This window comes from Myotis daubentonii, chromosome 2 (assembly GCF_963259705.1).
Source record: "Myotis daubentonii chromosome 2, mMyoDau2.1, whole genome shotgun sequence".
In the NCBI taxonomy this organism is placed as follows: Eukaryota; Metazoa; Chordata; class Mammalia; order Chiroptera; family Vespertilionidae; genus Myotis; species Myotis daubentonii.
Genome location: NC_081841.1, coordinates 8,914,137 through 8,940,926, shown reverse-complemented (window position 1 = coordinate 8,940,926; position 26,790 = coordinate 8,914,137). Strand labels below are relative to the sequence as shown.

The following is a 26,790-nucleotide window of genomic DNA, read 5'->3' as shown; positions in this document are numbered from 1 at the left end:
CATGGGCCTTTCAGCCCCACCTGGGAGGGTGGGGCTGGGCATCGACTCCAGAGGCCAACGTGGCCCCTCCATGAGGCCTGCTCATCCTGGACCAATGTCCATGGGGCGCCAAGCCACCTCCCCCCTCTTCAGGGAGGGGCGGCAGAGTGATGACAGTATTGCATGAGGACCACACACCAGAGCCTGACATAATCTCCCAGCAAAGGCCTGGTTTCAGAGAAGAGGAAGCCAAGGTGAGGGGAGAGGTCCCACCCAGGCCACTCAGGGGAGGGGTCAAGTTTCAGAGCAAGTGTCACAGTTGGCCTCTGGCGCTGTTTACAGTTATTTTTTGTCTTGTTTTTCCTGTAACCTGCCTTCCTCCTGGTTCCTCCCCCTTTCACTGGCCTGACTGCCGCTGGACACCCCCCACCCCCTGTGAGGAGCAGAATCACACCAGACCCACAGGAGCGGAGTCCCGTTGTCCAAAGGGCCCTGATAAGAACGCAGAAAAGACCCCAGACGGACGTCCATGGCCTCGGTGAACAGGGTCTCCTGGCAGAACACCTGGGGTGGGGGCTATAAAGCCACATACGGTGAGATGGGCGCCTCTTGGCATGAGCTGAGATCACCCCACTTAGGGACCCAAAAGACCCAGTGACTATTAAGTAAGGCTCAGCTGGACCCCCAGCATCACTAGAAAGGTCACCTGGGATGATGACAGCTCGGAGGTGGGGTCTTGGACAAATTCTTTGGTCAATAAGCCATCTCAGCCCACTGTGAGGAGAACCCCCCCCTCAGGGGAAAAGGAACCCCAAAATCACAGGGACAGGGGTCTGGCATTGCCACCAGCATCGCCTGGTGGAGGCTGGAGGAGTCACCAGCTGGAGGCGCTCAGCCAACACCCTCACCAGGCCCCGCCCAGTCTCTCCAACACATGGGGAGGGGAGCTTGGCTCCGACACGCTGGACACGAAGAGTTTAGTGTCCAGAGCAGGGACCCCATCTCCCTGTCCTCCTCCTGTTTACAGGGCAGTGGGAGTGGGCAGGAGCAGCATGTAACCCAGTGGGCTGGTGCCATCATCAGAGTGGCTCACTGACGGCACCATGGGCTGCACTGGGCCTCTAGTTGTTAATAATTGTTCCAGCTTATATGAGAAATTAAAAATGTACACCTTTCACAATGCTCTACAAATAGTACTATGTTTTCCAGGGTTTTGATTGTATCAGCCAGGATAGTCTAGGTTTGGCTGCAGTAACAAACACTCTCCACATGAGCCACAAAGGTTACCTCCTGATCACGCTGCAGTCTGCTCCTGTAGTGCTTCCCCCTAGACCCAGGACATTGGAGCAGCCAGTCTCTGGAACATTGCCGGCAGAGGAGAGGGGTCTTCTATCAGCATTAGATGCTGTGGCTTAGAACTGACACATATTATTTCCATTCAAAAGTCAGGGGTCAGCGGCTGGCGTGGCTCAGTGGCTGAACGTTGACCTATGAACTAGGATGTACCGGTTCAATTACTGGTCTGGGCACATGCCCAGGTTGCGAGCTCGATCTCCAGTAGGGGGAGAGAAGGAGGCAGCCCATCAATGATTCTCTCCCATTGATGTTCCTATCTCTCAAGCCCTCCCTTTTCCTCTCTGAAATCAATAAAAAATATATTTAAAACAACAACAACAACAAAGTCAGTGGTCAGACCTCTGGTTACACATCCCACATCCCCACCCAACCAGAAGGAGGACAGGAATATAATCCTACTATGTGTCTAGAAAGGGGGCATGGGGTGTGTAGGGGGGAACGGGGGACCAGAAAAATGTGACCAACAGCCATAGTGACTACCACAATGCTTTTGAGAACCACCGCCCAGCCCAGAGGGATGGGGTAGACAACAGGGGGGGCAGGAGGCAGAGGGGACCAGGAGGACACCGAGGGGCCTGCATGGCGTGAGATCTGAGTCAGTGTGCAGGGCCGAGGCTGGAGGAGCCCTCTGCCCCTGCTCATCTGGACCCGACCCAACTCATCCTGGCCACTGTGCTCTGGAGGCCAACAGCCAGCGCTGCCAGGAGGTGAGAGTCCCTGCTCTCAGTATGGATGGTGACCGTGAATGTGACCTGCCGCCCTGGCCTCCAGCTGATGGGCCAAAGTATTTCTCTGGCTCCACCCCTCCTGCTCTTCTGGTTTCCAGGACCTACTGGATTCTTCTCACAGTTTAAGGGGCCCCAGGCAGTGTGAGCTGTGCTCTCACCCTGGCCCTTTCCTGGTGCAGCCATCACTGCTCTCAAACCCCACCCCCACCGTTGGCTCAAGGATTTCCTGTTACTGCTGACCTCAAAAGCAGCAGCTCTGTCCATTGTCCTCCAGGTCCCCGGGCTGCAGACACATAACTCCAGCAGCAGTGGTGCCTGTGCCGACCACGCCACCTCCTGTCCCTGCAGAGGCTGCTGGCAGCGTCCAGTGCTTCAACGCCCAGCTTTCCGACCACAGCCCCTTTCTCACAGGAGTCCTGGCAGGGAAGCCGAGTGGCCACACTGCAGTTCCATCAGGGTCCTTTCAGAGTGGCCTCCCTCCCAGCCAGAGCCCCTGCAGACACAGGTCCTCTGCCCCAAATACTCTCACCCCCACTCTCCTCCCCATCCTCTTCAACCCTTGGTGCCCCCTCTTCAGGGAAACCTTCCTTGACTCCTCCCACTAAGCCAAGCCCCCGATATAAGAGCTCCCTCCTTAATGCTGGACTGGCAGGAAGTGATGGAGGATCCAGAAGAATCGATACCCACGGGTCAAAGCCTTTCCCAAGAGCAAGCACATTCTTCATGTGCCTCGTGAGAACTGGTACCTCGCCCGACAGGCTGCTCACACATCCTGTGCTCTTCACAGGGCCTGTCAGACACTGGGCCCTAGTGAGGAAGCCTCGGTGTGTTTCCCGCTTGCCCCACTAAGGTCAGGGAGGTCAAGGTCATGCTGACCTGAGTGGCCTGGAAAGGAACCTTCTCCTTTGTTCTGTTTACCATGGTTGACTCACGTTGCTCCTATCACGGAGAGCCAGCGTTTCCTTGTCGGTGTGGGTCTGGTCCTCGCTGTGGGCCACGGAGGGCAAAGCCCATGAGTGCTCTCAGGGGGGCAGTTTCTCTCTGGCCAGCTGAATCACTTCCCAAATCAACCCTCAGTGAGCCTTGTCTCAGCTCTGCGTTTGGGGGACCCCAGGCTCCAACAGGTCACTTCTGGCTGGTGGAGGCCTCGGGCTTTTGTGTAGAGTAATGGGAAGCCCTTGAGGAGCTGGAAGCAGGTGCTTGATAAGATCTGTTTCCTAAGGGCTGTTCTGGCTCCCTGTGGACAAGGGCAGGGGCAGTGCCACAAGGGCAAACACAGGAAGACGTGTGGAAGCTCTTACAGGAGGGAAAATGTGAGGGTGGCTGGGGAGAAATGTTTGCTGTCTCCCTGTCTCTCTCTGTCTCTCTGTTTATCGATGACCCTCTCTCACCCCTGCAAACAGGCCCTTCTGATCTTAATCAGCCTCATGTCCTACAGTGGATCCTGGGCCCCAGCTGCTGGGCGAGGAAGCCACCTGTGTTCAGCCCAGGCCACCTGTGCAGAAGCTTCCCCCCGGGTGTCCCAGGGGAGGTTACGGGGCACCGAGATCTCAGGAACTTGACTGAACGGGAGAGTGGGAGCCCAGTCACCAAGCAGGAGGAGCAATGGAAGATTTGCTCCTGAGTTCCTGGAGGACAGGCTCATGGGGAAGGGAAGCCAGGCACCCAGAGCCCAGATGAGCCCGATAATCCACACCAGAAAGGCTCAGTGTACCGTCCACCTTATTGAACCAAATTCACAGAACATAAGATGGGGAGAAACATAAAGGGCTAAAATATCATGGTGTCCACACCACCTCCCCACTGATGGAGAGGCTGTGTCTCAGGGCCTGATTGGTAGAGCTCCTTGACCTGCTGTGAGTATCTGTTTTCTATTTTCTTTTCTCTTTTTTCCTCTTTTCTTTTCTCTTCTTTTCTTTTCAAATTAACCACTGTTTTAAGAGCATTTGCAGTTTCATTGTAATTTCATTGGTCTCTCAGAGCATCCTGGCCCCAATGAGCACCAGCAACTTGTCAAATTTCCACCCACTTCGCTGTCCTCACCACCACCATCACGGCCCCATCATCATCATCATCATCAAGAAGTCACTGCCTATAGTGGATAACATTGTAATAACTATGAATGATGCCATATGTCTGCTAGACTTAGCGGGTGATCACTTTCTAATCACTATATTGCACACCCAAAACTAATATAATATTTTATGTCAACTGTAATTGAAAAAAATATTTTTTTAAAGTCATTGCCTGGGGGTGCGGGTGGCCTGGGTGGGAGAGGTCGATGGGGGGAAAAGGAGACTTATGTATCACTTTAAACAATAAAGAATTTAAATTAAAAAAAGAGCATACAAATCCCCTGGCTACTAATGCAGTTCTTTAAGAGCATACTTTATTATGAATATGTATTTGAACAGCTTCATTCATAACTCTAAAAGCCATAATTGTACCTATTTCAACACAAATCTGGGATTGTAAGGTCCATGAAGGCTTTTTATCTTTGTTTCCTGATGTAGCCCCAACATCAAACATTTAATAGTGTGTTTGTAGATTTATGCCTTGAGCTTGCTAATTGAAAATTTGTCCTATCATTCTTACTGCATTGACAATGTAAGGTTTTGGTAGGGACTGAAAGAGAAAGTAAGAGGAAGCATGAATTACCATATATTAATTGGTTATTATTTATAACAGTGAAAACTTCAATGCCTTTAGCTTGTGCCTATGCAGGTATAGAAAATGAATAATAAACAATTCATTATATTTTAGAATTTATTTTCTTAATGAAGTTGAATAACTAACTACTATCTGTCTGAGAACATATGTGAATTTCTATTTAAAATATAAGAAAATGTCTGTAATCTCTTCTTTTGCTTGGGAAGATGTGACCATCCTTGGGTCTCTTGAATAATTGCTTGGACCACTCCTATGCCACCCATAGTGTTTCAAGGTCAATGTACTTGATCTATTCATATAGGTATGTGGCTCTGTGGATTGTGTAGTAATCAGGGAATGGTCAAAACACCTGTGATTATACTTTTAGCTATTTGGTTACACAATCATTGCTATTTTTCATTAAACTATATATAGTAATTTAGAAAAAAAAATTACTGCCTACCTAAGATGAACCGCTGGAAGACAAAGGAGAGCTGGAACTGGAAAGCAGGGCTAGAGACCAGGACCAGGGAGAGACCGGGTTCCTGCTGGGACGGTGAACCCTGGGGAGGGCCAGTCCAGGAGCCACTGTAACTCCCATATCCCAACAAGTCAAACTCTTTCTCCTTCTTCCATTGTCAACTTTTTAGTAGTCAGAGCCTTCTCGGTGCTTATTCCTTCACTTCTCTTTCTTTATTCATGACCCCAATGTCTTTTTTAGTCCAAATAAATCCCCCCCCCCCAACAACTCTCTTGTCCCCTCTCTTCCCTTATTCCAGGCCCAGGCTCCTTCCTTCTCTTTGACCCACCTGCCATCTGCATGAAACCTTCCTTCGCTGTGCTCAACACCTTAACACACAGTTAAACCCATTTCCCCTCTAACTGTTATATTGTAAATCAGAAGACGCCTTAATCCAGTGGTTCTCAATCTTGGCTGCACATAGAATCACCAGGAATCTTTTTTTTTTTTTAAATTAAATCTTCATTGTTCAGATTATTACATTTGTTCCTCTTTTTTCCCCCCCATAACTCCCCTCCTCCCAGTTCCCGCCCCACCCTCCGCCCTCACTCCCCACCCACTGTCCTCATCCATAGGTGCACGATTTTTGTCCAGTCTCTTCCTGCATCTCCCACACCCCTTTCCCCCCCAAGAATGGTCAGTCCATTCCCTTTCTATGTCCCTGATTCTATTATAATCACCAGTTCATTCTGTTCATCAGACTATTTATTCATTTGATTCTTAGATTCACTTGTTGATAGATGCATATTTGTTGTTCATAATTTGTATCTTTACCTTTTTCTTCCTCTTCCTCTTCTTAAAGGATACCTTTCAGCATTTCATATAATCCTGGTTTGGTGGTGATGAACTCCTTTAGCTTTTCCTTATCTGTGAAGCTCTTTATCTGACCTTCAATTCTGAATGATAGCTTTGCTGGATAAAGTAATCTTGGTTGTAGGTTCTTGGTATTCATCACTTTGAATATTTCTTGCCATTCCCTTCTGGCCTGCATAGTTTCTGTTGAGAAATCAGCTGACAGTCGTATGGGTATTCCCTTGTAGGTAACTGAGTTTCTTTCTCTTGCTGTTTTTAAGATTCTCTCTTTATCTTTTGCTCTTGGCATTTTAATTATGATGTGTCTTGGTGTGGTCCTCTTTGGATTCCTTTTGTTTGGGGTCCTCCGCGCTTCTTGGACCTGTAAGTCCATTTCTTTCACCAGGTGGGGGAAGTTTTCTGTCATTATTTCTTCAAATAGGTTTTCAATATCTTGCTCTCTCTCATCTTCTGGCATCCCTATAATTCTGATGTTGGTACGCTTGAAGCTGTCCCAGAGGCTCCTTACACTATCCTCGCATTTTTGGATTCTTTTTTCATTTTGCTTTTCCGGTTGGATGTTTTTTGCTTCCTCACATTTCAAATCATTGACTTGATTCTTGCACTCCTCTGGTCTACTGTCGAGAGTCTGTATAATATTCGTTATTTCAGTCAGTGTATGCTTAATTTCTAGTTGGTTCCCCAATATAACATTGAGGGTCTCATTAGTTTTCTTGTAGATCTCATTAAGTTTATCGGCGGCTTCTAAACAGTTCTTGAGAGACCTTAAAAGTGTGGTTCTGAACTCTATTTCTTCCATTGACAATTTTGTCCTGTTTCTTTGTCTCCGCATTTTGTTATGCTTCCTTGGTGCACCCCTTAGTGGTCTTTGTTCGCAGTCTTATAGTTAAACCTTGATTGTTGTAGCTAATACCAGGGAGGGTTTGACCTCCAGGCCAAGTGGCTATGAGAATCAGCTGTGTCTGCAGTGAGAGAACTTCTGTCCTCTAGGGAGGTGCTAATCTAGCCTTTGCCTGAGGCTATCCGGCAAATGCCTCTCTGCAGGGCTTGGGCGGGGCGGGTCCCACAGGATCAACAGGGTGGGCTGGAGAGAGCAGTTATGGCGGCTCTCAGTGCTGTCCCCAGGGGCTCTGCCTCTCTGAGTCCCAGCACCCGCTGCAAAGCTGGGAGAGAAAGCTGCACTCGCTCTGACCAAAGCCAGACAGTCCCGCTTCTCCCGTTTGAGTCTGGGTCCCTAAAGACTCGCCTGTATCTGGAGCTCAGAGTCTGCGACTCCCTCCCGATTGAAAACGCCAACCGCGCCCTCTGCCACCAGCCCGCTCCGCGCACTCCGCACCTCAGAATTTGACTTCAGCACTGCGCCTCCTCTGAGTGTCCGTATGCGTTTCTCTTTCCTCCTAGTTGTAGGACTTCCACTCAGCCAGCATTCCTGTGGTTCTGGGTGATGTCCGTTCCGTTTTTTAGTTTCACTTTTGAAGTAGTTGTTCAAGGCAGCAAACTCCGGCGTTAACCTATGCCGCCATCTTGGTTCTCCCACCAGGAATCTTTTAAAAATCCTGATTTCTGGGCCTCATCCTCCGGAAATTCTGTTTCTTTGTTATGGGGTGAGTCCACAACATTAGTAACAAAGAAACAGAATTTCTGGAGGATGAGGCCCAGAAATCAGGATTTTTAAAAGATTCCCAGGTGATTCTATTGTGCAGCCAAGGTTGAGAACCACTGCCTTAATCAATAAGCCAAATTTATTTGGAGTCTTTTTCATTTCGCTAACACTAGCAGGCCCACAGGAAATATTGCTTCTCAAATTCTGGGGCACAATATGGTGGAAGTCCTTTCTATTTATACGTTTTTCAGCTTTTTGTCTTCCGAATTTGGAACAAGACTTCCGGACCCTCTGAGAAGAAGTCCTGGTGCTGGGCCAGGGCTGTGAGACCATATCTCAAGCCCTGGCCTGGCGCCAGCACTGACTACTCTGTCTGGGGCATAGCTTATGGCCTCTCTGGAATGGGAGTAGTCTTATTTTTCCCTATTATTTAAGCACACAAACCTTTACAGAAGCCAGAATAGCAGGGTTAACGTTTTAAATGGCAGTTTTACCCAAGATTGAGGTTACTATGCTTCCTAGCAAGGTAAGTCCATGCCTTTGTCTCCCACACACCGCTGCTCCCTGCTCTGTCTGGGGATCATGAAGTCAGGGATCCTGTAGTCTTTCGTGAATGCGGGTGAGTTCTTCCAATCTCCTCTCTAGCTCCTGGGCCTGTTGCCTCAACTCTCTAGCTGACCGAGCCTTTGCACCCTCATGTAAGTGCACTGACTCTCTCACTATGTTCACTACATCCATGAGAAGGAAAACACCTGCAGCGGCGATACCAGCGATCCTGGCTCCTTTGCTTATGGCCAGAGCAGTGCCTCCAAAAGCTTTCTGCAGCTGATTGCCACCTTGGGCTGACACTGCCCCCGTGCGCATGACGCTTGTGGCCTCAGCTGCTAAGAGAGGATTGGATTTGACCAGATTGAAGGCACCGGCATTCTTCACAATATTTTCTAGGGATTGGATGCACTTACTACCTAAGGAAGCAATTTTGGGTGTCATGTGACTTAGAACCTCCTGGACCACCTTCTCTGTGTCGCTGCCAGTTGACACTAGGCGGCTGGCTTTGGCTTTTGCTGACTTGTTCTTTGAGTACTCCACGATGCCAGTGGTCACACTGGTCACAGAAGCTGCTGCCCCCAGTCCCACCCCAGTTGCAAAAAGCACTAGACTAACCCCTGCTGTCACAGGTGCCAGAGACAGGCCAATGATGGTCAGAATGCCAGACACAATGCCAGTGGAAGAGGCTGCCACTTGGGTGATGGTGCCGTCCCTGTGCACCTTGTCCACCTCATCCGCAAGTGCGTAGAGCTTTCCTATGCGTTCCTCAAGGTCCTGTTTCACCTGAGGAAACTCCTTCATAAACCTCTCCCTATACTCCTGCTCTGCTGAGGGCATGTCTTCGTCCTCCAAGGCCATGAGTGTCTCCAGCCGGCGCAAGTCTGCATAGAGTGCATCTGCCTCATCCCTGTAATAATGAAGGACAGGTGATTAACGAAGGCAGGTGTATGAATCGTTAAAGCTGAGACCCCTGACTGGATGAGCTCATGCGGGAAGCCCTGTCCTCTATGGTGGGAACGTGTGCGTCTACCCAGAAGCCCTCAGATTACACCACATTGGCAGCCCCATTCTGACTGGAAGCGGTCACTAAGCCTCACTGCCTGCCCCCTGGTCAGGGTTACTCCATGGAGAAGAGAAGAGGGACCCACAGGGAGGTCAGGAGCCCTCCAGCTCGCAGACAGGGTTGGAGGACATAATCACCCAGGGCCCTCTACCCGCAGAAGTGAGGGGATCAAATCAGGGAAAAAAGAAATGTGCCCTCCAGCCCCCAACACAGCCCTCCACTAGGCCCGGGGCTTTCTCAGTTCCATGCCAGGTGCCTCAACTGCCTCACTCTAGTCCAGGGGTGGGCAAACATTTTGACTCGAGGGCCACAATGGGTTCTTAAACTGGACAGGAGGGCCGGAACAAAAGCATGGATGGAGTGTTTGTGTGAACTAATATAAATTCAAAGTAAACATCATTACATAAAAGGGTACGGTCTTTTTTTTTTTTTTAGTTTTATTCATTTCAAATGGGCCGGATCCGGTCCCCGGGCCGTAGTTTGCCCACGGCTGCTCTAGTCCCAGCCCCACTGCCAAGCCTTCCTACCATCCTCCCACCAGGACCACCCTTGCTCCATCCAGAACCTGGGCTCTGACCTTGTTCCAGGCCTCTCTAGACCTCCGGACAAGATGACTGCACTGCTTTCTCAGCCTTGACCCTGCAGTTCACTCCAAGGCCTTCACCATAGTCCTATCAGACAGACTTGCTATTCCATTGAAGAGGGAGATGACATAAGCCCAGAGCCCCAGAGCAGGGCAGAGATACTGTCAGGATTCAACCCAACATGGTCCAGCTTCACTCCAGCTCTCCGCCTTCCAGGCCAGCAGGACCCTGCAGCATCTGTACAATCCCTTTCTTAGGGAGAGAAGGCTCTCTAGCCACAATCCCCAGGGACACACACTGTGCCAGGATTTTCCTGGCTTGTCCCAAAGGACGTCCTGAGTGGCTCTCACGTCCAACAAGAAGGCGTTTGGGCCCTGTCTATTCCCAGCATCTTTTTAAAAGTTCACGTGAACTGCCCACCTACTATGCATCAGTCATTAGGCTAAACAGTTTACACACATTATCTTATTTTTCTCACAATGAAATGGAACAGATGACTAAGACAGAGAGTGGTTAAGTAACAGGCCCAAGGTCATGTAACGTTCCCCTGCAGGCCTCATCTCTTCTCAACCTGAGGCCCTTCTCTGCCAACAAATGATATGAAGGAAATGTTCCTCATGGACTGTTGAGAAGGGACTTCTTCAACCCCAATCACAGGACCCAGCCTGGAGGAGTGTGCCTGCCAGAGGGATCTAGATGCAGGGGAGATGGGTGACAATCCAGGCATCCCCTGGGGGTTACCTGGACAGCTTGGCCGCAGCCACAAATCTCTCCCAGGATTCATCACTCAGCAGGCGCTGCAGTTTCTCTTTGTTCCTTGGGTCATTTAAATACTCAACAACATGAACAAAGTCTTTGCCCTCTAGATGGAAAGAAAAAAGGATACGGTTAGAAGAAATCCTGGTAGAATGGAAATCGAATTGATATAAGCAATTGAATATAAATGTTCATCTTCCTGAGCAGCTGTCACCTGGCGGACTCCTATTTTTCTTAACCTGGGGTACTTTTGGTGAGTCACCTGGTGCTAGGGATGGAACTGTGTCCCCCAAAATTTATATGTTGAAGCCCTGACTGCCCATGTGACTGTATTTTTTTAATTAAATCTTTATTGTTCAGATTATTACAGTTGTTCCTCTTTTTTCCTTCCATAGCTCCCCTCCACCCGGTTCCCACCCCACCCTCTGCCCTTATCCCCCACCCCGCCCCCACTGTCCTCATCCATAGGTGCACGATTTTTGTCCAGTCTCTTCCTGCACCCCCACACCCTTTTCCCCCCTGAAAATAGTCAGTCCACTCCCTTTCTATGCCCCTGATTCTATTATATTCACCAGTTTATTCTGTTCATCAGATTATTTATTCACTTGATTTTTAAATATATTTTATTGATTTTTTACAAACAGGAAGGGAGAGGGATCGAGAGTTAGAAACATCAATGAGAGAGAAACACTGATCAGCTGCCTCCTTCACACTCCCTACTGGGGATGTGCCTGCAACCAATGTACATGCCCTTGATGGGAATTGTACCCTGGACCCTTCAGTCCTCAGGCTGACGCTTTATCCACTGAGCCAAACCGGTTAGGGCAATTCACTTGATTTTTAGATTCATTTGTTGATAGATGTGTAGTTGTTGTTCATAATTTGTATCTTTACCTTTTTCTTCTTCTTTCTCTTCTGAAAGGATTTCTCTTCTTGCAGCATTTCATATAATACTGGTTTGGTGGTGATGAACTCCTTTAGCTTTTTCTTATCTGTGAAGCTCTTTATCTGTCCTTCAATTCTGAATGATAGCTTTGCTGGATAAAGTAATCTTGGTTGTAGGTTCTTGCTATTCATCACTTTGAATATTTCTTGCCACTCCCTTCTGGCCTGCATAGTTTCTGTTGAGAAATCAGCTGACAGTCATATGGGTACTCCCTTGTAGGCAACTTTCTTTCTCTTGCTGCTTTTAAGATTCTCTCTTTGTCTTTTGCTCTTGGCATTTTAATTATGATGTGTCTTGGTGTGGTCCTCTTTGGATTCCTTTTGTTTGGGGTTCTCTGTGCTTCCTGGACTTGTAAGTCTATTTCTTTCACCAGGTAGGGAAGTTTTCTGTCATTATTTCTTCAAATAGGTTTTCAATATCTTGCCCTCTCTCTTCTTCTGGCACCCCCATAATTCAGATGTTGGTATGCTTGAAGTTGTCCCAGAGGCTCCTTACACTATCTTCATATTTTTGGATTCTTTTTTCATTTTGCTTTTCTGGTTGGGTGTTTTTTGCTCCTTTGTATTTCAAATCTTTGAATTGATTCTTGGGATCCTCTAGTCTGCTGTTGGAGCTGTATAATATTCTTTATTTCAGTCAGTGTATGCTTAATTTCTAGTTGGTCTTTCTTCATATCCTCCAGGGTCTCACTACATTTATCGGTGGTTTCCAGAAAATTCTTGAAAAACCTTAAAAGTGTGGTTTTGAACTCTATATCCAGTCGTTTGCTTTCCTCCATTTCCGTCATTTGTGACCTGTTTCTTTGTCTCCACATTTTTTATGCTTCCTTGTGTTGATAGAGTGGCTTTCTGTGCTAGGTGTCCTATAAGACCCAGTGGTTCAGCCTCCCCAATTACCTGAGGTGGACACTCTTGGTGAACCCCTTTGTGGGCTGTGTGAACAGTCTTGTTGTAGTTAAGCCTTGATTGTTGTAGTTATCACTGGGAGGAATTGACCTCCAGGCCAATTGGCTGTGAGAATCAGCTGTGTCTGCAGTGGGAGAACTTCTGCGCTGAAGACACCCTTCTGGGGCAAGACTTGCTTCAATGGGGCTTTGGTGCTCACTGAGTCTGCCCCCTGAGTGTGTCCCTTACAGATATGAGGAGTTGTAATCTGATGGTCCCACTCTGACCACTGGGTACACTGGCTCTTGGATCTCTAAAGATTTGCTAATTTAGCCTCTGCCTGAGGCTACCCAGCAGAAGCTATGGAGAGATCTGCAGATTCCTCTTCTTTGTTTGGGGTTTGTAGGTGCCCAGATGAGGCCCAGCTGTGAAGCAATGCAAGCTGCTGTGGGGCCTTGGGTCTTCTTTTGGAAGTTCTGAGTCTCTCTGACCCAGCTTCAGTTTGTTAGGTAATTTTCAGATTGCAAAGGGCCAGGCCTTTCAAAAGCAAAAGCCTCTGTGCACAGCTTGGGTGGGGCGGGATCTCAGGGAATCAACAGGGTGGAGCAAACAGCTATGGCTGATCCTCAGTCCTACCCTAAGAGGCCCTGCATCTCAGTGTCCTGGTAATCGCTGTAAGTACCTCTGAGAGAAAGCTGGCCTCAAATTCCGCCCGCTGCCCGACAGTCCAGTTTCTCCCCGTGTGAGTCTGGGTCCCCAGAGACTCTCCCAGAACTGGAGTTGAGAGCAGTCGGGAGCTTGAGACTCCCTTCTGATTGAAAAAGACAACCATGTCCTTAGTTGCCAGCCCTTTCCACATGCGCCTCCATACCTCTGCACTTTACTTCCACACTGCCTCTGAGTCTCAGTGTGCTTTTCTCTTTCCTTCTAGTTGTAGAATTTCCACTCAGCCAGCCTTTCTGTGGTTCTGGATGATGTCCGTTTTGTCTTTTAGTTGTATTTTTGAAGTTTTTGTGCAAGGCAGCAATTTCTGGTGTTTACCTAGGCCGCCATCTTGGTTTCTCGTGACTGTATTTTATAATTGAGGTTAAATGAGGTCATAAGTGTGGGACCCTAATCCATTATGACTGTTGTCCTTATGAGTGAGGGAAAGACACCAGATCTCTCCCTCCCCACTTCTCTTTCTCTCTCTCTCTCAAAATCTATCTATCTATCTATCTATCTATCTATCTATCTATCTATCTAATCTAATAAAAGAGAAACATGCAAATTGACCACACCTCTGCTATGCTGCAAGCCACGCCCACCATCCACTCAGAGCGACTATATGCAAATTAACCCAACCAAGATGGTGGCTGGAGCAAGCAGGAAGGTTGGTTGCCCCAGCAATGGAGGAATCCAAGCTTCCTGCCTGCCTTAGCTGGCTGTGGCCTCTGCTCAAGGAAACAAAGTTTCAATTATAAAGGGTGTCCCAAAATTCACGCAAGATTTGAATTTTGCATGAGCATTAACAACAGCAACAACAAAAAATAAAAGCCTAAATTTTACTTGGTTTATTGAATCAGATTCTAATATCCATTGCCCTTTGATTTCAATCCCTTCAATTTGATAAGCATTACCAAGTACCAATTATGGCCCACAAGCAGGGACAATGAAGACCACAGTTTTGCATATGTGCCAGCAAAGCCATGGAGGCCATTTACGTGATGTGCTATTCCATACATAATCCTATACTGTATACTTTATGAATAAATAAAAAATTTACAAGTTTTAATTATAAACCTGTGTTTTCTATCAAAATTACTTCTTGGGTGAATTTTGGAACACCCCTTAGAAGACAAATAAATCCCAGATACCTGCTTCCAGGCAGCCTCCACTGGCAGCTTGGGTGGCTTGGGGCTCTGGCCAGCCTGCAAACAGCCATCAGCCCCTCACCCAGGATGACCACATCCTCATGGGGCAAGAGTCCCAACTGGGGGCCTTGACCAGCCTGCAAACAGCCATCAGCCACATATCCAGGCTGCCAGGCACCCCAGGGGGACCCCTATTCTGAAGGGGATGTGGCCAGCCTGCAAACAGCCATCAGCCACTCACCCAAGCTGGCCAGGCACCCAGCAGGACCCCACTCCCTGAAGGGGGTGTGGCCAGTCTGAAAACGGCCCTCAGCCCCTCACCCAGGCTGGCCAGGCACCCAGCGGGACCCCCACCCTGATCCGGGACACGCTTCAGGGCAAACCATCTGGCCCCTACCCATGTACCAGGCCTCTATCCTATATAACAGTGGTCGACAAACTGCGGCTCGTGAGCCACATGCGGCTCTTTGGCCCCTTGAGTGTGGCTCTGCCACAAAATACCACATGCGGGCGTGCACATACAGTGTGATTGAAACTTCGTGGCCCATGTGCAGAAGTCTGTTTTCAGCCTGAGCGAGTCTATTTTGAGGAAGTGGTGTTAGAAGAAGTGGGGGGTGTCAGTCAGTCGGGCGACAGGAGATGCAGCGCAGGCGGGCCGCGGGATATTCAGCGGGGGGGAGGCACCAAATATCAACAGTACTTAAACTATATAGGTAGGTGAATAATAATGTACCTACCTATATAATTTAAGTTTAAAAAATTTGGCTCTCAAAAGAAATTTCAATTGTTGTACTGTTGATATTTGGCTCTGTTGACTAATGAGTTTGCTGACCACTGCTATATAATAAAAGGATAATATGCAAGTTGACCCTAACCGCAGAAAGACTGGGAATGACTGGTCACTATGACACACACTGACCACCAGGGGGCAGATGCTCAATGCAGGAGCTGCCCCCTGGTGGTCAGTGTGCTCCCACAGGGAGAGCTCTGCTCAGACACAAGCCAGGCTGACGGCTGCCAGTACAGCGGTAGTGGTGGGAGCCTCTCCCACCTCCTCAGCAGTACTAAGGATGTCCGACTGCAGCTTAGGCCTGCTCCCTGCTGGCACATCCCCCGAGGGCTCCTGGGCTGCCAGAGGGATGTCTGATTCCCAGCTTAGGCCCAATCCCCTGGGGAGTGGGCCTAAGCCAGCAGGTGGTCATCCCCTGAGGGGTCCCAGACTGTGAGAGGGCACAGGCCGGGCTGAGGGACCCCCTGACCCCCGAGTGTACAAATTTTTGTGCATTGGGCCTCTAGTGTGTGTGTATATATATATATATATATATATATATATATATATATATATATTTTTTTTTTTTTTTTTTTCTTAATATATATATTAAGAAAAAGATCTTTAAAACAGATGTGTGCCTCATCCTGCTCCTTTTTCACAGTGGTTAGAGCAGCCGTGGGCAAACTACGGCCCGCAGGCCAGATTCGGCCCATGTGAAATGAATAAAACTAAAAAAAAAAAAAAAAGACCGTACCCTTTTACATAATGATGTTTACTTTGAATTTATATTAGTTCACACAAACACTCCATCCATGCTTTTGTCGGCCCTCCCGTCCATTGTGGCCCTCGAGTCAAAAAGTTTTCCCACCCCTGGATTAGAGCATCGGCCCGAGGACCGAAGCGTTTAGAGTTTGATTCCCAGTCAAAGGCATATACCTCAGTAGAGGTTCCCCGGCCCCAGTGGATGCTCCTGTACGGCTACCAATTGATGTGTCTCTCTCCCCAGACTACCCCACTTTCAGTCTCTCTACAAATCCAGGGAAATACATTTTTAAAAATATATATATATTTTATTGATTTTTTACAGAGAGGAAGGGAGAAGGATAAAGAGTTAGAAACATTGATGAGAGAGAAATATCGATCAGCTGCTTGCTGCACACCCCCTTCTGGGGATGTTCCCACAACCAAGGTACATGCCCTTGACCAGAATCGAACCTGGGACCCTTCAGTCCACAGGCCAACACTCTATCCACTGAGCCAAACTGGTTCGGGTGGGGAAATACATTTTTTTATTTTATTTTTTTATTAATTAAATCTTTATTGTTCAGAATATTACATTTGTTCCTCTTTTTCCCCCCCCATAACTCCCCTCCACAGTTCCCACCCCACTCTGCTCCATCACTCCCCATCCACTGTCCTCATCCATAGGTGCACGATTTTTGTCCAGTCTCTTCCCGCATCCCCCTCGCCCCTTTCCCCCCAAAGAATAGCCAGTCCATTCCCTTTCTATGCCCCTGATTCTATTATAATCACCAGTTCATTCTGTTCATCAGATTATTCACTTGATTTTCAGATTCTCTTGTTGATAGATGTGTATTTGTTGTTCATAATTTGTACCTTTACCTTTTTCTTCTTCTTCCTCTTCTTAAAGGATACCTTTCAGCATTTCATATAATACTGGTTTGGTGGTGATGAACTCCTTTAGCTTTTTCTTATCTGTGAAGCTCTTTATCTGTCCTTCAATTCTGAATGATAGCTTTGCTGGATAAAGTAATCTTGGTTGTAGGTTCTTGCTATTCATCACTTTGAATATTTCTTGCCACTCCCTTCTGGCCTGCATAGTTTCTGTTGAGAAATCAGCTGACAGTCATATGGGTACTCCCTTGTAGGTAACTGACTGTCTTTCTCTTACTGCTTTTAAGATTCTCTCTTTGTCTTTTGCTCTTGGAATTTTAATTATGATGTGTCTTGGTGTGGTCCTCTTTGGATTCCTTTTGTTTGGGGTTCTCTGCGCTTCCTGGACTTGTAAGTCTATTTCTTTTAGCAGGTAGGGGAAGTTTTCTATCATTATTTCTTCAAATAGGTTTTCAATATCTTGCTCTCTCTCTTGTTCTGGCACCCCTGTAATTCGGATGTTGGTATACTTAAAGCTGTCCCAGAGGCTCCTTACACTATCTTCATATTTTTGGATTCTTTTTTCATTTTGCTTTTCTGGTTGGGTGTTTTATGCTTCTTTGTATTTCAAATCTTTGACTTGATTCTTGTAATCCTCTATTCTGCTGTTGGGAGTCTGTATAATATTCTTTATTTCAGTCAGTGTATGCTTAATTTCTAGTTGGTCCTTTATCACAGCCTCGAGGGTCTCATTAGATTTCTTGTAGATCTCATTAAGTTTATTGGCAGTTTCTAGAAAATTCTTGAAAAACCTTAAAAGTGTGGTTTTGAACTCTATATACAGTAGTTTGCTTTCCTCCATTTCTGTCATTTGTGTCCCTTTTCTTTGTCTCTGCATTTTTTAGGTTTCCCTGTGTTGATAAAGTGGTTTTCTGTGCTGAGTGTCCTCTAGGACCCAATGGTTCAGCCTCCCCAATTACTTGAGGAGGGCACTCTTGGTGCATTCCCTTGTGGGCTTTGTGCACAGTCTTGTTGTAGTTAAGCCTTGACTGTTGTAGTTATCACTGAGAGCAATTGACCTCCAGGCCAATTGGCTGTGAGAATCAGCTGTGTCTGCAGTGGGAGAACTTCTGTGCTGGAGACACCCCTCTGGGGCAAGACTTGCTTCAATGGGGCTTTGGTGCTCACTGAGTCTGCCCCTGAGTGTGTCCTTTATGGTTCCACGGGCTGCAAACTGGATGGTCCCACTCTGATCTCTGGGTTTCCTGGCTCCTGGATCTGTAGGAAGGTGCTAATCTAGCCTTTGCCTGAGGCTATCCAGCAAAAGCCTCCCTGCAGGGCTTGGGTGGGGCAGGTCCCACGGGATCAACAGGGTGGGGCTAGCAGTTATGGCTGCTCTCAGTCTTACCCTCAGAGGCTCTGCTGTAATCGCTGCAAGCCCCTCAGAGAGAAAGCTGCCCTCAAGTTCCTACCGATGCCAGACAGTCCCGCTTCTCCCGTATGAGTCTGGGTTTCTAGAGACTCACCTGGAACTGGAGCTCAGAGCCTGAGACTCCCTACCGATTGAAAACAACAACCGCGCCCACTCTGCATGCACCTCCACGCCTTAGTGTTTTACTTCCGCACTGTGCCTCCTCTGAGTCTTGGTATGCTTTTCTCTTTCCTTCTAGTTGTAGAATTTCCACTCAGCCAGCCTTCCTGTGGTTCTGGATGATGTCTGTTCCTTCTTTACTTGTATTTTTGAAGTGGTTGTGCGAGGCAGCAATCTCCGGTGTTTATCTATGCCGCCATCTTGGTTTTCCGGAAATACATTTTTTAAAAATTGTGACTCTCAGGGATTTGGAGGCCCTGGAAATGCAGATAAGGGACTGGGGGCTGGTGTACATTTTATGTGCGCAGAGATAGGATGTAAATGTGTTTCCTGCCATCTACACACAAGGGACATTATTCTTATTTCACAGAAAAAGAAAGTGAAACTCAGACAGGAAAAGAAGGCCCAAAGCCAAGAAGCAGAAAGCTCACAGGTGGCATCCAAAGCCAACCATCAGACATTTCCTTACATTATGTGATTTCTGCATTCTACCCTATAGTTTGCCTATGGGTTTTTTCAAATCTATACTAATAAAAGGGTAATATGCTAATTAGACCAGGTTGACTGGACATCTTCTGGACATCCGACTTCCTTCTGGTCAAAGCCATGGTGGTGGGGGGTGGTGGGGGCCGAGGCAGAGGCAGTTAGGGGTGATCAGGCCGGCAAGGAGTTAGGGGCAATCAGGCCGGCAGGAGAGGGCAGTTGGGGTGAGATCAGGCAGGCAGGAGAGAATAGTTGGGGGTGAGATCAGTCCTGCAGGGGAGGGCAGTTAGGGACAATCAGGCAGGCAGGCAGAGGGGTTAGGGGCAATCAGGCAGGCAGGCAGGTGAGCGGTTAGGAGCCAGGGGTCCCAGATTGCTAGAGGGATGGTGGAATGCTGGTTTAGGGATGTCCCACAGGAACAGGGCCTAAACCGGCAGTCAGATATCGCCCAGGGGGTCCCCGATTGGAGAGGGTGCAGGCTGGGCTGAACCCCGCCACCCTGTGCACGAATTTTGTGCATCGGGCCACTAGTTTAAAAATAATGTTTCAGATCACCCACCACTGACAGAGTAAAACTACCTGTCAAAGAGAATTCCTTCTGCTTCTCAGAGATGCTCCAAGGTGGGCAGTGGAGGGGTGTCTTCAGGTGGGTGGGGGTTGGAGCCTCAGCTCTAAACCTGTGATCAATCAATATCACCTCTCCCCCCTCCAGGCTGGTCTCAGGGGCCACAGCTCTCTGTGGGCATCTCTGACCGCATGCTGGCCCACTTCTTAAACAAGAAATAATTTTCTTTGCCTTTTAAAATTTTTTTCAATTCTGTAGTTTGTCTTCTCACATTCTTTTTTTTTTTTAAATTTGCATTGATTTCAGAGAGGAAGGAAGAAGGAGAGAGAGAGACAGTAAAATCAATGATGAGGGAGAATCATATTGTTGGGCAACCTCATTCATGACCCCTGCTAGGGATAGAGCCCCCAATCGGGTATATGCCCTTGACTGGAATCAAACCTGGGACCCTTCAGTCCGCAAGCCGACACACCATCCACTGAGCCAAACCAGCCAGGGCAAGAGATCATCTTGTTTATCCTCATGAATCCACCAGCTACAGCCCTCCCTCAGGGATTTCAGAGCCTGCTCAGGAGCTGCTGGTTTCTGATCTGTCCTCTCCTCCCTTATGCTGCAACCTGAACAAGTATTTTCCTTTACTGTGTGTGTGTGTGTGTATAGGGGGGAAGGGGGATTTGGTTGCCTAGGCAACACAGTGTTGATTTGGGTGGGGGGAGGGGTGTTTTCTCCATTTCTTGCTTCATCCACTGAGGGAGAACGTAAACCAGGGTTCAGATGGAGGGAACCCAGAGGACTGCATCTGTGTATTTGTTGGCTAGGATGTGGGTGGGTGTGGGAAATAACAAAGCGGGCCTCTGCAGGGGTATCTGAGATCAACAGAAGAAGTTCCTGCCTGAGACAGTCACACCTGGTACGCAGGTGTTTATAATTGGGAGCACAGGTCAGGGCCCAGCACAGCTGTGGGGGGTGGCAGTTCTTTGGAGGGGGTTTCCACCAGGAACTGGCAGGTTCCAGGTATAGGGGACAAGAAATTACCACCTCCCATGGGCTGTCCTGGCCTCGTTGGAGACATTGCATAAGTTGTAAAGGATGGGAGGCAGTGAGCAGCCTGAGGAGAGAGCCAGGAAGGAGGCCCTCCTACAGACTCCTGGTTGAGGGGACTCCCATTGGTCCCTCATGGGGGTTCGAGGATACTCATCAATCCCCTTGGAGGTTCTTGTTTCCTGTGTAGCTTAACCAGCCTAGAGATGCTTCCCTTAATTCTAGATCATAAGCAGGAACCAGCTAGAGAGGAGGAAGATGACTACCTGGGCAGATCCTGTCAGCTTCTGAGGTCATGGTGTCAGCAGTGGGATCTCAGAGTTTCCCCTTCAGCTCACCAGTCTGTGTCCAGCTGGAAGGAGGTGTTGCTTCACCCTTGGGGAAGAGAAAACAAGTTGTGGGGTCGAAGGTGAGCCAGCTGAGCAACAGGGAGCAGCGAGGGGCTCCGCCTCTGGTGATTCTTTCAGGGAAAGAAGTCCGCAAGTGCCAAGATGGACTCAATCCACTGTGTTTCCCTGTCTGCTGGGCTCTGCCAGCTGCTAGTTAAGAGAAGGTACTCACCTCACTCCAGCCCACTCCAGGTCAAGTGACAGTCCCCTTGTCCTGTGGGGGCAGAAGGACAAGACCATCAGACAAAGAAACACACAGCTGAGGAGTCATAAAACCAAAGAAGCAGTAACACCAGACACAGAAGGAAAGATGGGAAGGAATGTTTTGGAAATGACTTGAGGTTGAGGACATTTGTGTTTACTAATCACTCAGCTAATATTGATGGTGTGTCTACCACAGGCTCCTTACATGTTCTCTCACCACATACTCTCACACATTTCACATGGTGGGCGCCGTGGTGGCTCCCATTTGGGCGTGGAGGAAACCATGACAAAGTCTAGGTTTTCACCTCAACTCGGGTTATCCCCAGTCTCACAGTAGTGCTAGAACTAGGACTCCAGCCCAAGTCTTCCTGATCCAAATCCCGTGTCTGTGAGGACTACGCTCAACTCTCTTTTATGTACAAAAATGTTTATTAATGTCTCTGTCTAACTTGTAAATAATACTTCTCATTTCCAAACGATGTCTTGCACCCTATGCCAAGTCTCTGTGGTGATAAATTCCTGGCGCTGTAGCTCCCAAGCCTGCACCCTTCTTGCTTCTAATACCCTCATCCCCTAAGGTCCTGGGGTCCTGAGGCCATGGCCCCATCCCTGCTGCCCAGCCCTCCTAATGGTGCCCGGTCTCTCTGCTGCCCACCCCCATCAGTGGACCTTAGCTTGTTTCTACTTCTTTATGTAAATAGAACACTCGTCTTGCATAAAAGTTTTGTCTGATTTGAGATTGTTTCTCTTAAGATATTTCTAGAAGTAGAATGACTGGGTCAGAGGATATCTCCATATAAAAATTCCTTCAAACCTAGACCTCACTGCTATCCAAACAAATTTTACCAATTTACATTTATATTTACAATTTACATTTATACTCACAGGATATGAGGTGTTCATCTTTTCCATCTTCCACTTCACAGTAGTGATTTTTTAAAGAAACACCTCTTATTAAAAAATTTGTGTTATGTTAACTGCACAACATAAAATTTACCACCTTAACCATTTTTAAGGTTAACATTCAATAGTGTTAAATATATTTACATTATTGTGCAACCATTCTCCAGAACTCTCTTCATCTTGCAAAATAGAAAGTCTGTACCCACTGAACAGTAACTGCCCATTCCCCCTCAAAACTGCCATTCTTCCTCCCATCTCTATGGATTTGAGTGCCTCATAAAAGTGGAATCAGACAATATTTGTCCTTTTGAAACTGGCTTATTTCACTTAGCATAGTGTCCTAAAGTTTTGTGCATGTTGGCACATGGGTTAGAATCCCCTTCCTTATTAAGGCAGAAATATATATATTTGAATATTTAGGAAATTTATTTGAGCCAAACTGAGTAACATCACCAATGCTCTGGAGAATACAGTTTCTCAGCTTCTTCTATTCATGTGAAATGAAGGAGGGGATGTAAGGAAGGCTCCATGAAGGTGGGAGAAAGGTGGGGATTGGCTGACAGGATAGTTAACAAGAATGTGCTCTTTTTTAAAAAAAGTACTGTATGTCTATTGATTTTAGAAAGAGGAGGTGAATGAGAGAGAGAGATAGAAACATCAGTGAGAGAGAAGCATCCATTGGCTGTCTCTTGCACGTCCCCTCCTGGGAAATGAGTCCACATCCAGACCATGTGCCCTCACTGGGAACGGAACCAGTGACCTCTTGGTTCATGGATCGATGCCCAACCTCTGTGGCACACCAGCTGGGCAAGATTGTGCTCTCTGGAGGGTGTTTATTTCAGATGTGTGTTCACCTAGAAACAGTGGGCAGGGCTTGCTTAAGGAAAACAAAGCATTTACTAAGAAGTATATGCCTGGGATGTGACCAGGTACCATGACCTGCCCAGGTAGGAGCTTATGATCGCATCACCCCATGGGGGTACTTGGCATAGAACCCCTTTATTCATCCACAGTCCCCGCTTTGAGCATAAATCAATTTGAAGGGTGCATTAATAACCAACCTTTTGGTTGGAGAGTGTGGTTTCACAGCGCTAGGAAGGCTCAGTCCTAGGAAGTGTCAGTAACAACTTGTTGATACTTGGGCGGGGCAATACTGTAATCATGGGCCTGTGTTGAGGCTGAGTTTCCCAAAATGGGACAGAACGGTAAAGGGAAGGCAGTCAGGCCTCATGGCCTTCACTGTGAAAACACACTCTGGCTCTGGCTGGGTGGCTCAGTTGGTTAAAGCATCATTCACTCTGGTTCACCATGGTTGTGGGTTCAAACATACATGTCATATATGAAAGGCACATGCAAGAGTCAACCAATGAATGCATAATTAAGCGAACAATCCATGTTTTTCTCTCTCTCTCTCTCTCTCAATCTCAAATTAGTAATGATAGAAAGCACTCTGGGTCATTTCTGTTCTATGAACTGTCATGATGGAAACAGATCTTTCCGTAGAGAGGATTTCTCTCATTTCCTTCTGGGACTAATTGCCTTGGGAGACAGGGAAGAAAGCAAATGCTGATTGTCTGTAGATGTTATTTTAAGAAACAAAACAGCCTTCATCAACTACCCCTCCTGAGACCTGCCTGACACAGAGAGCCAAGGACTTGTCGGTATATTAATAGGTGATCCTAAGGTGGCTGACCTGCGTGGTCTTTGCTGTGTCCCAGAATGCTCTAGACCAGTGGTTCCCAACTAGGAACACATGCCCCATAGGGGGACAATTTGGTTTTTAAAGGGTGAAATTTGAGAATGTGTTATTAACATTGAATTTTTTCATTTCTTATGGTTCTAGGGACCTCATATACAGTAGTATATAAATAGTATTGTGACATATTTATGCATTTCAGTTCTCTATTACATGTTTTGAAATTTTAGATGCTATTTTTTCATATCACTTCATAGTATTATTATTTTTTAATTTCTTAGTGATTTCTTCCTCAGAACTTCAACTGCCCTTTCGTTCTTTTATTTTTTTCTTTCATGGATGCCATGTTCTTTGGAACCTTGCTTAGACCAAGTTAATGGTCTTTTAGGCTCCCTCCATGTGAATAGGAGTTCACTTTTTGAATAATAAGAATTATATGTCACAGGGGGAGGGCATCAGGATTTTAGAAATGCTTAGGTGGGGCATGGCCAAAAATGATTGGGAACCACTGCTCTCCACTTTACAAATAATTCTTCCAATAACCTTAGAACTTTGTGGTCGGATCACCAAGGAGGAACGTTAGGAGGCCTAAAGTTGTAAAGAAGTATAAAGGTATTAGACCATCTGGAAACAGGTGGGCTGAGCACCAAAAGGCACCAGCACTGAGGGACTGGGAGTCAGAGCTTTTAAAGGTCTGTTCTTTGGGGAATTTGCTAAGCAGACCAGAGTACTGAGAAGGGAATGTTACTGATCTAAGCGGATGAGAATGTCGGTTGGAAATGATGTAAAGGACGTTTTAGGAGAGGGGACATGGATTCCATTGTTTGGTCAGACCTAACCCTGTGTACCGTTTGTATCAGTAAACATGTGGCCCACTCTACTCTGTGCTGCCCCTCCTGTCTCCTGGGTGTGTCCCATAACAGGGAGAACACCCAGCCTCTTGACCACACAGCAAACCCCAGTTTCACTCCATCTGGTTTTCTTGTCGATCTTGATGAATAAACTATGACTCGGATTTCACACAAATTTCCCCCACTGATTTAATGTACTTCTGACAGTTCTATCAGCTTTCTGGGAGTTTCATTTATTTCCTCCTGTCTCCTTCCTGCAGCCATCATCTGTATATAAAAAGCCAGCGTCCGGAATGAGAGGAATGACTGATGACCGGTTGCTATGATGCTCACTGTGGCCAGTGAACTGGCCTGATCAGAGGGTGGGGCCTGCAGGCCAACCTCCTGCGGCCCCTCTTCCCAACCATCCCGCCCCTGATTGGCCCGCCCCACCTCTATAGGCCTGTAGCCCCTCATCCAGGGTGGCCCCACTGCCAATGCACCCCCACCATCCTGATCGGCCCCCAGCCCCTCCCCCAGTTGGCCCTGTCCCCAATGGGCCCCCACTACCCTGATCAGCCTGCAGCCCCTCCCGCTACCCGGACCCACCCCAGATCAGCCCCCACACCCCAATCAGGGGAAGGGCTAGCTGGCCAACCACCATGGCCCCGCCCAAGGCCTTTGGCCCCCTGATCGGCACACCCCACCAACAGCCTCTCTGTATGGCTGGCCATGCCCCCAATCGGCCCCCCAACCCCAATCGCCTGCGGCCCCTCCCCTCAGCCAGCCTGGCCCTGATGAGGCCCTGATCAGGGTGGCAGGCTGGCCAACATCCTGTCATCTCCTCCTCACAACAGGCCTAGCCCTGATCTCCTCCGATTGGGGCCAGGCCGCCCGGGACCCCACCTGTTGACGAATTTGTGCACTGGGCCTCTAGTATTTTTATATATGAGGAGAAAGAGGAAAAGAGGAATGTGAAAAACATGAGTCCCTGGGAAAATCTGATTGTTGGGGGTGATCAGGCCAGCAGGAGAGGGCAGTTGGGAGCCATCAGGCTGGCAGGGGAGCAGTTAGGTGTCAATCAGGCTGGCAGGGAGCAATTAGGGGGCGATCAGGCTGGCAGGCAGAAGCAGTTAGGGACAATCAGGTAGGCAGGCAGGCGAGTGGAGCCAGCTGTCCCGGATTGTGAGAGGGATGTCCCACTGCTGGACATCCCCTGAGGTGTCCCAGGTTGGAGACGGTGCAGGTTGGGCTGAGGGACACCTCCCCCCCCTCGCCCCCATGCATGAATTTCATGCACCGGGCCTCTAGTAGTGATAATAATCTTTGTCGTAGAAAGTGTAAGGATGAGAAGATGGAGGGGCCTCTATCTTCCCCAACTTACCTAGAATCTCCCTCTGGCTGATTTGGAAGAAGACCCACTTGTTCTTAGCTGTGCAGATCCACTAGGCAGCTTTTTCTGCACAAAAACCAGACACGTAATCCGGAGCCAGTGGTATAGAAGGAGCAAAATTAAAAGCAAATGTGGAAATTCCAGGAAGCTGAAGTTTTCAGAGGTTCATGATCAACTACTAGACCCGCTCTGCTTGCTAACCCCTTAGAGAAGCTAGCCCATATCTTTCTGAGCTCAGTCCGTCCAGCCTCAGGAGGCTTCTGGGATCCGCAGGCTGGACGAAATGGCCGGGCAGAAAGCAGAAACGCCCAAGATGGACGCCCAGTGGCTGTGTGTGGACCCCGGAAGCCAACGTGGCACTTATGTCAGCCTGCTCATCCATGAGGCGCCACGGCCACCTCCCAGTGTTTCAGGGAGTGGCGGCAGAGTGATCATAGTATCGCGTGACAACACTGACTGATTTCAGAGAGAAAAAGCCAAGGCAAGGGAGAGGCAGGCTTTGCACCAGGCAACGAAGGGTAGCTCAGTTGGTTAAAGCATCACTCACTCTGGTTCGCCATGGTTGTGGATTCTAACATACATGTCATATATGAATGGCACATGCAAGAGTCAACCAATGAATGCATAATTAAGCGAACAATCAATGTTTCTCTCTCTCTCAATCTCAAATTAGTAATAATAGAAAGCACTCTGGATCATTTCTGTTCTATGAACTGTCATGGAAACAGATCTTTCCGTAGAGAGGATTTCTCTCAGTTCCTTCTGGGACTAACCTGCCTTGGGAGACAGGGAAGAAAGCAAATGCTGATTGTCTGTAGACTTTGTTTTATGAAGCAAAACAGCCTTCATCAACTACCCCTCCTGAGACCTGCCTGACACAAAGAGCCAAGGGGCTTGTCGGTATATTAATAGGTGATCCTAAGGTGGCTGACCTGCGTGGTCTTTGCTGTGTCCCAGAATGCTCTAGACCAGTGGTTCCCAACTAGGAACACATGCCCCATAGGGGGACAATTTGGTTTTTAAAGG

The 26,790-nt window shown here is 47.9% G+C and overlaps 2 protein-coding genes across 2 annotated transcripts in view; both read right to left on the bottom strand.

Moving 5' to 3' along the window:
* LOC132227031 (apolipoprotein L3-like) overlaps positions 1 to 26,061 on the bottom strand; it is a 37,567-nt gene extending 11,506 nt beyond the window's left edge. The window contains exons 1-4 of the mRNA XM_059681671.1: positions 25,756 to 26,061; positions 20,616 to 20,724; positions 10,586 to 10,706; positions 8,202 to 9,104 (exon numbers count right to left, since the gene is read on the bottom strand). Coding sequence (XP_059537654.1) covers positions 8,237 to 9,104; positions 10,586 to 10,706; positions 20,616 to 20,646 — 1,020 coding nt within the window. The 5' untranslated portion in view covers positions 20,647 to 20,724; positions 25,756 to 26,061 and the 3' untranslated portion in view covers positions 8,202 to 8,236. The remainder of the gene's footprint in view (positions 1 to 8,201; positions 9,105 to 10,585; positions 10,707 to 20,615; positions 20,725 to 25,755) is intronic.
* LOC132227029 (apolipoprotein L2-like) overlaps positions 7,612 to 26,790 on the bottom strand; it is a 147,516-nt gene continuing 128,337 nt past the window's right edge. Inside the window, exon 3 of the transcript XR_009451103.1 lies at positions 7,612 to 8,092. The gene's annotated coding sequence lies outside the window, so the exon portion shown is untranslated. The remainder of the gene's footprint in view (positions 8,093 to 26,790) is intronic.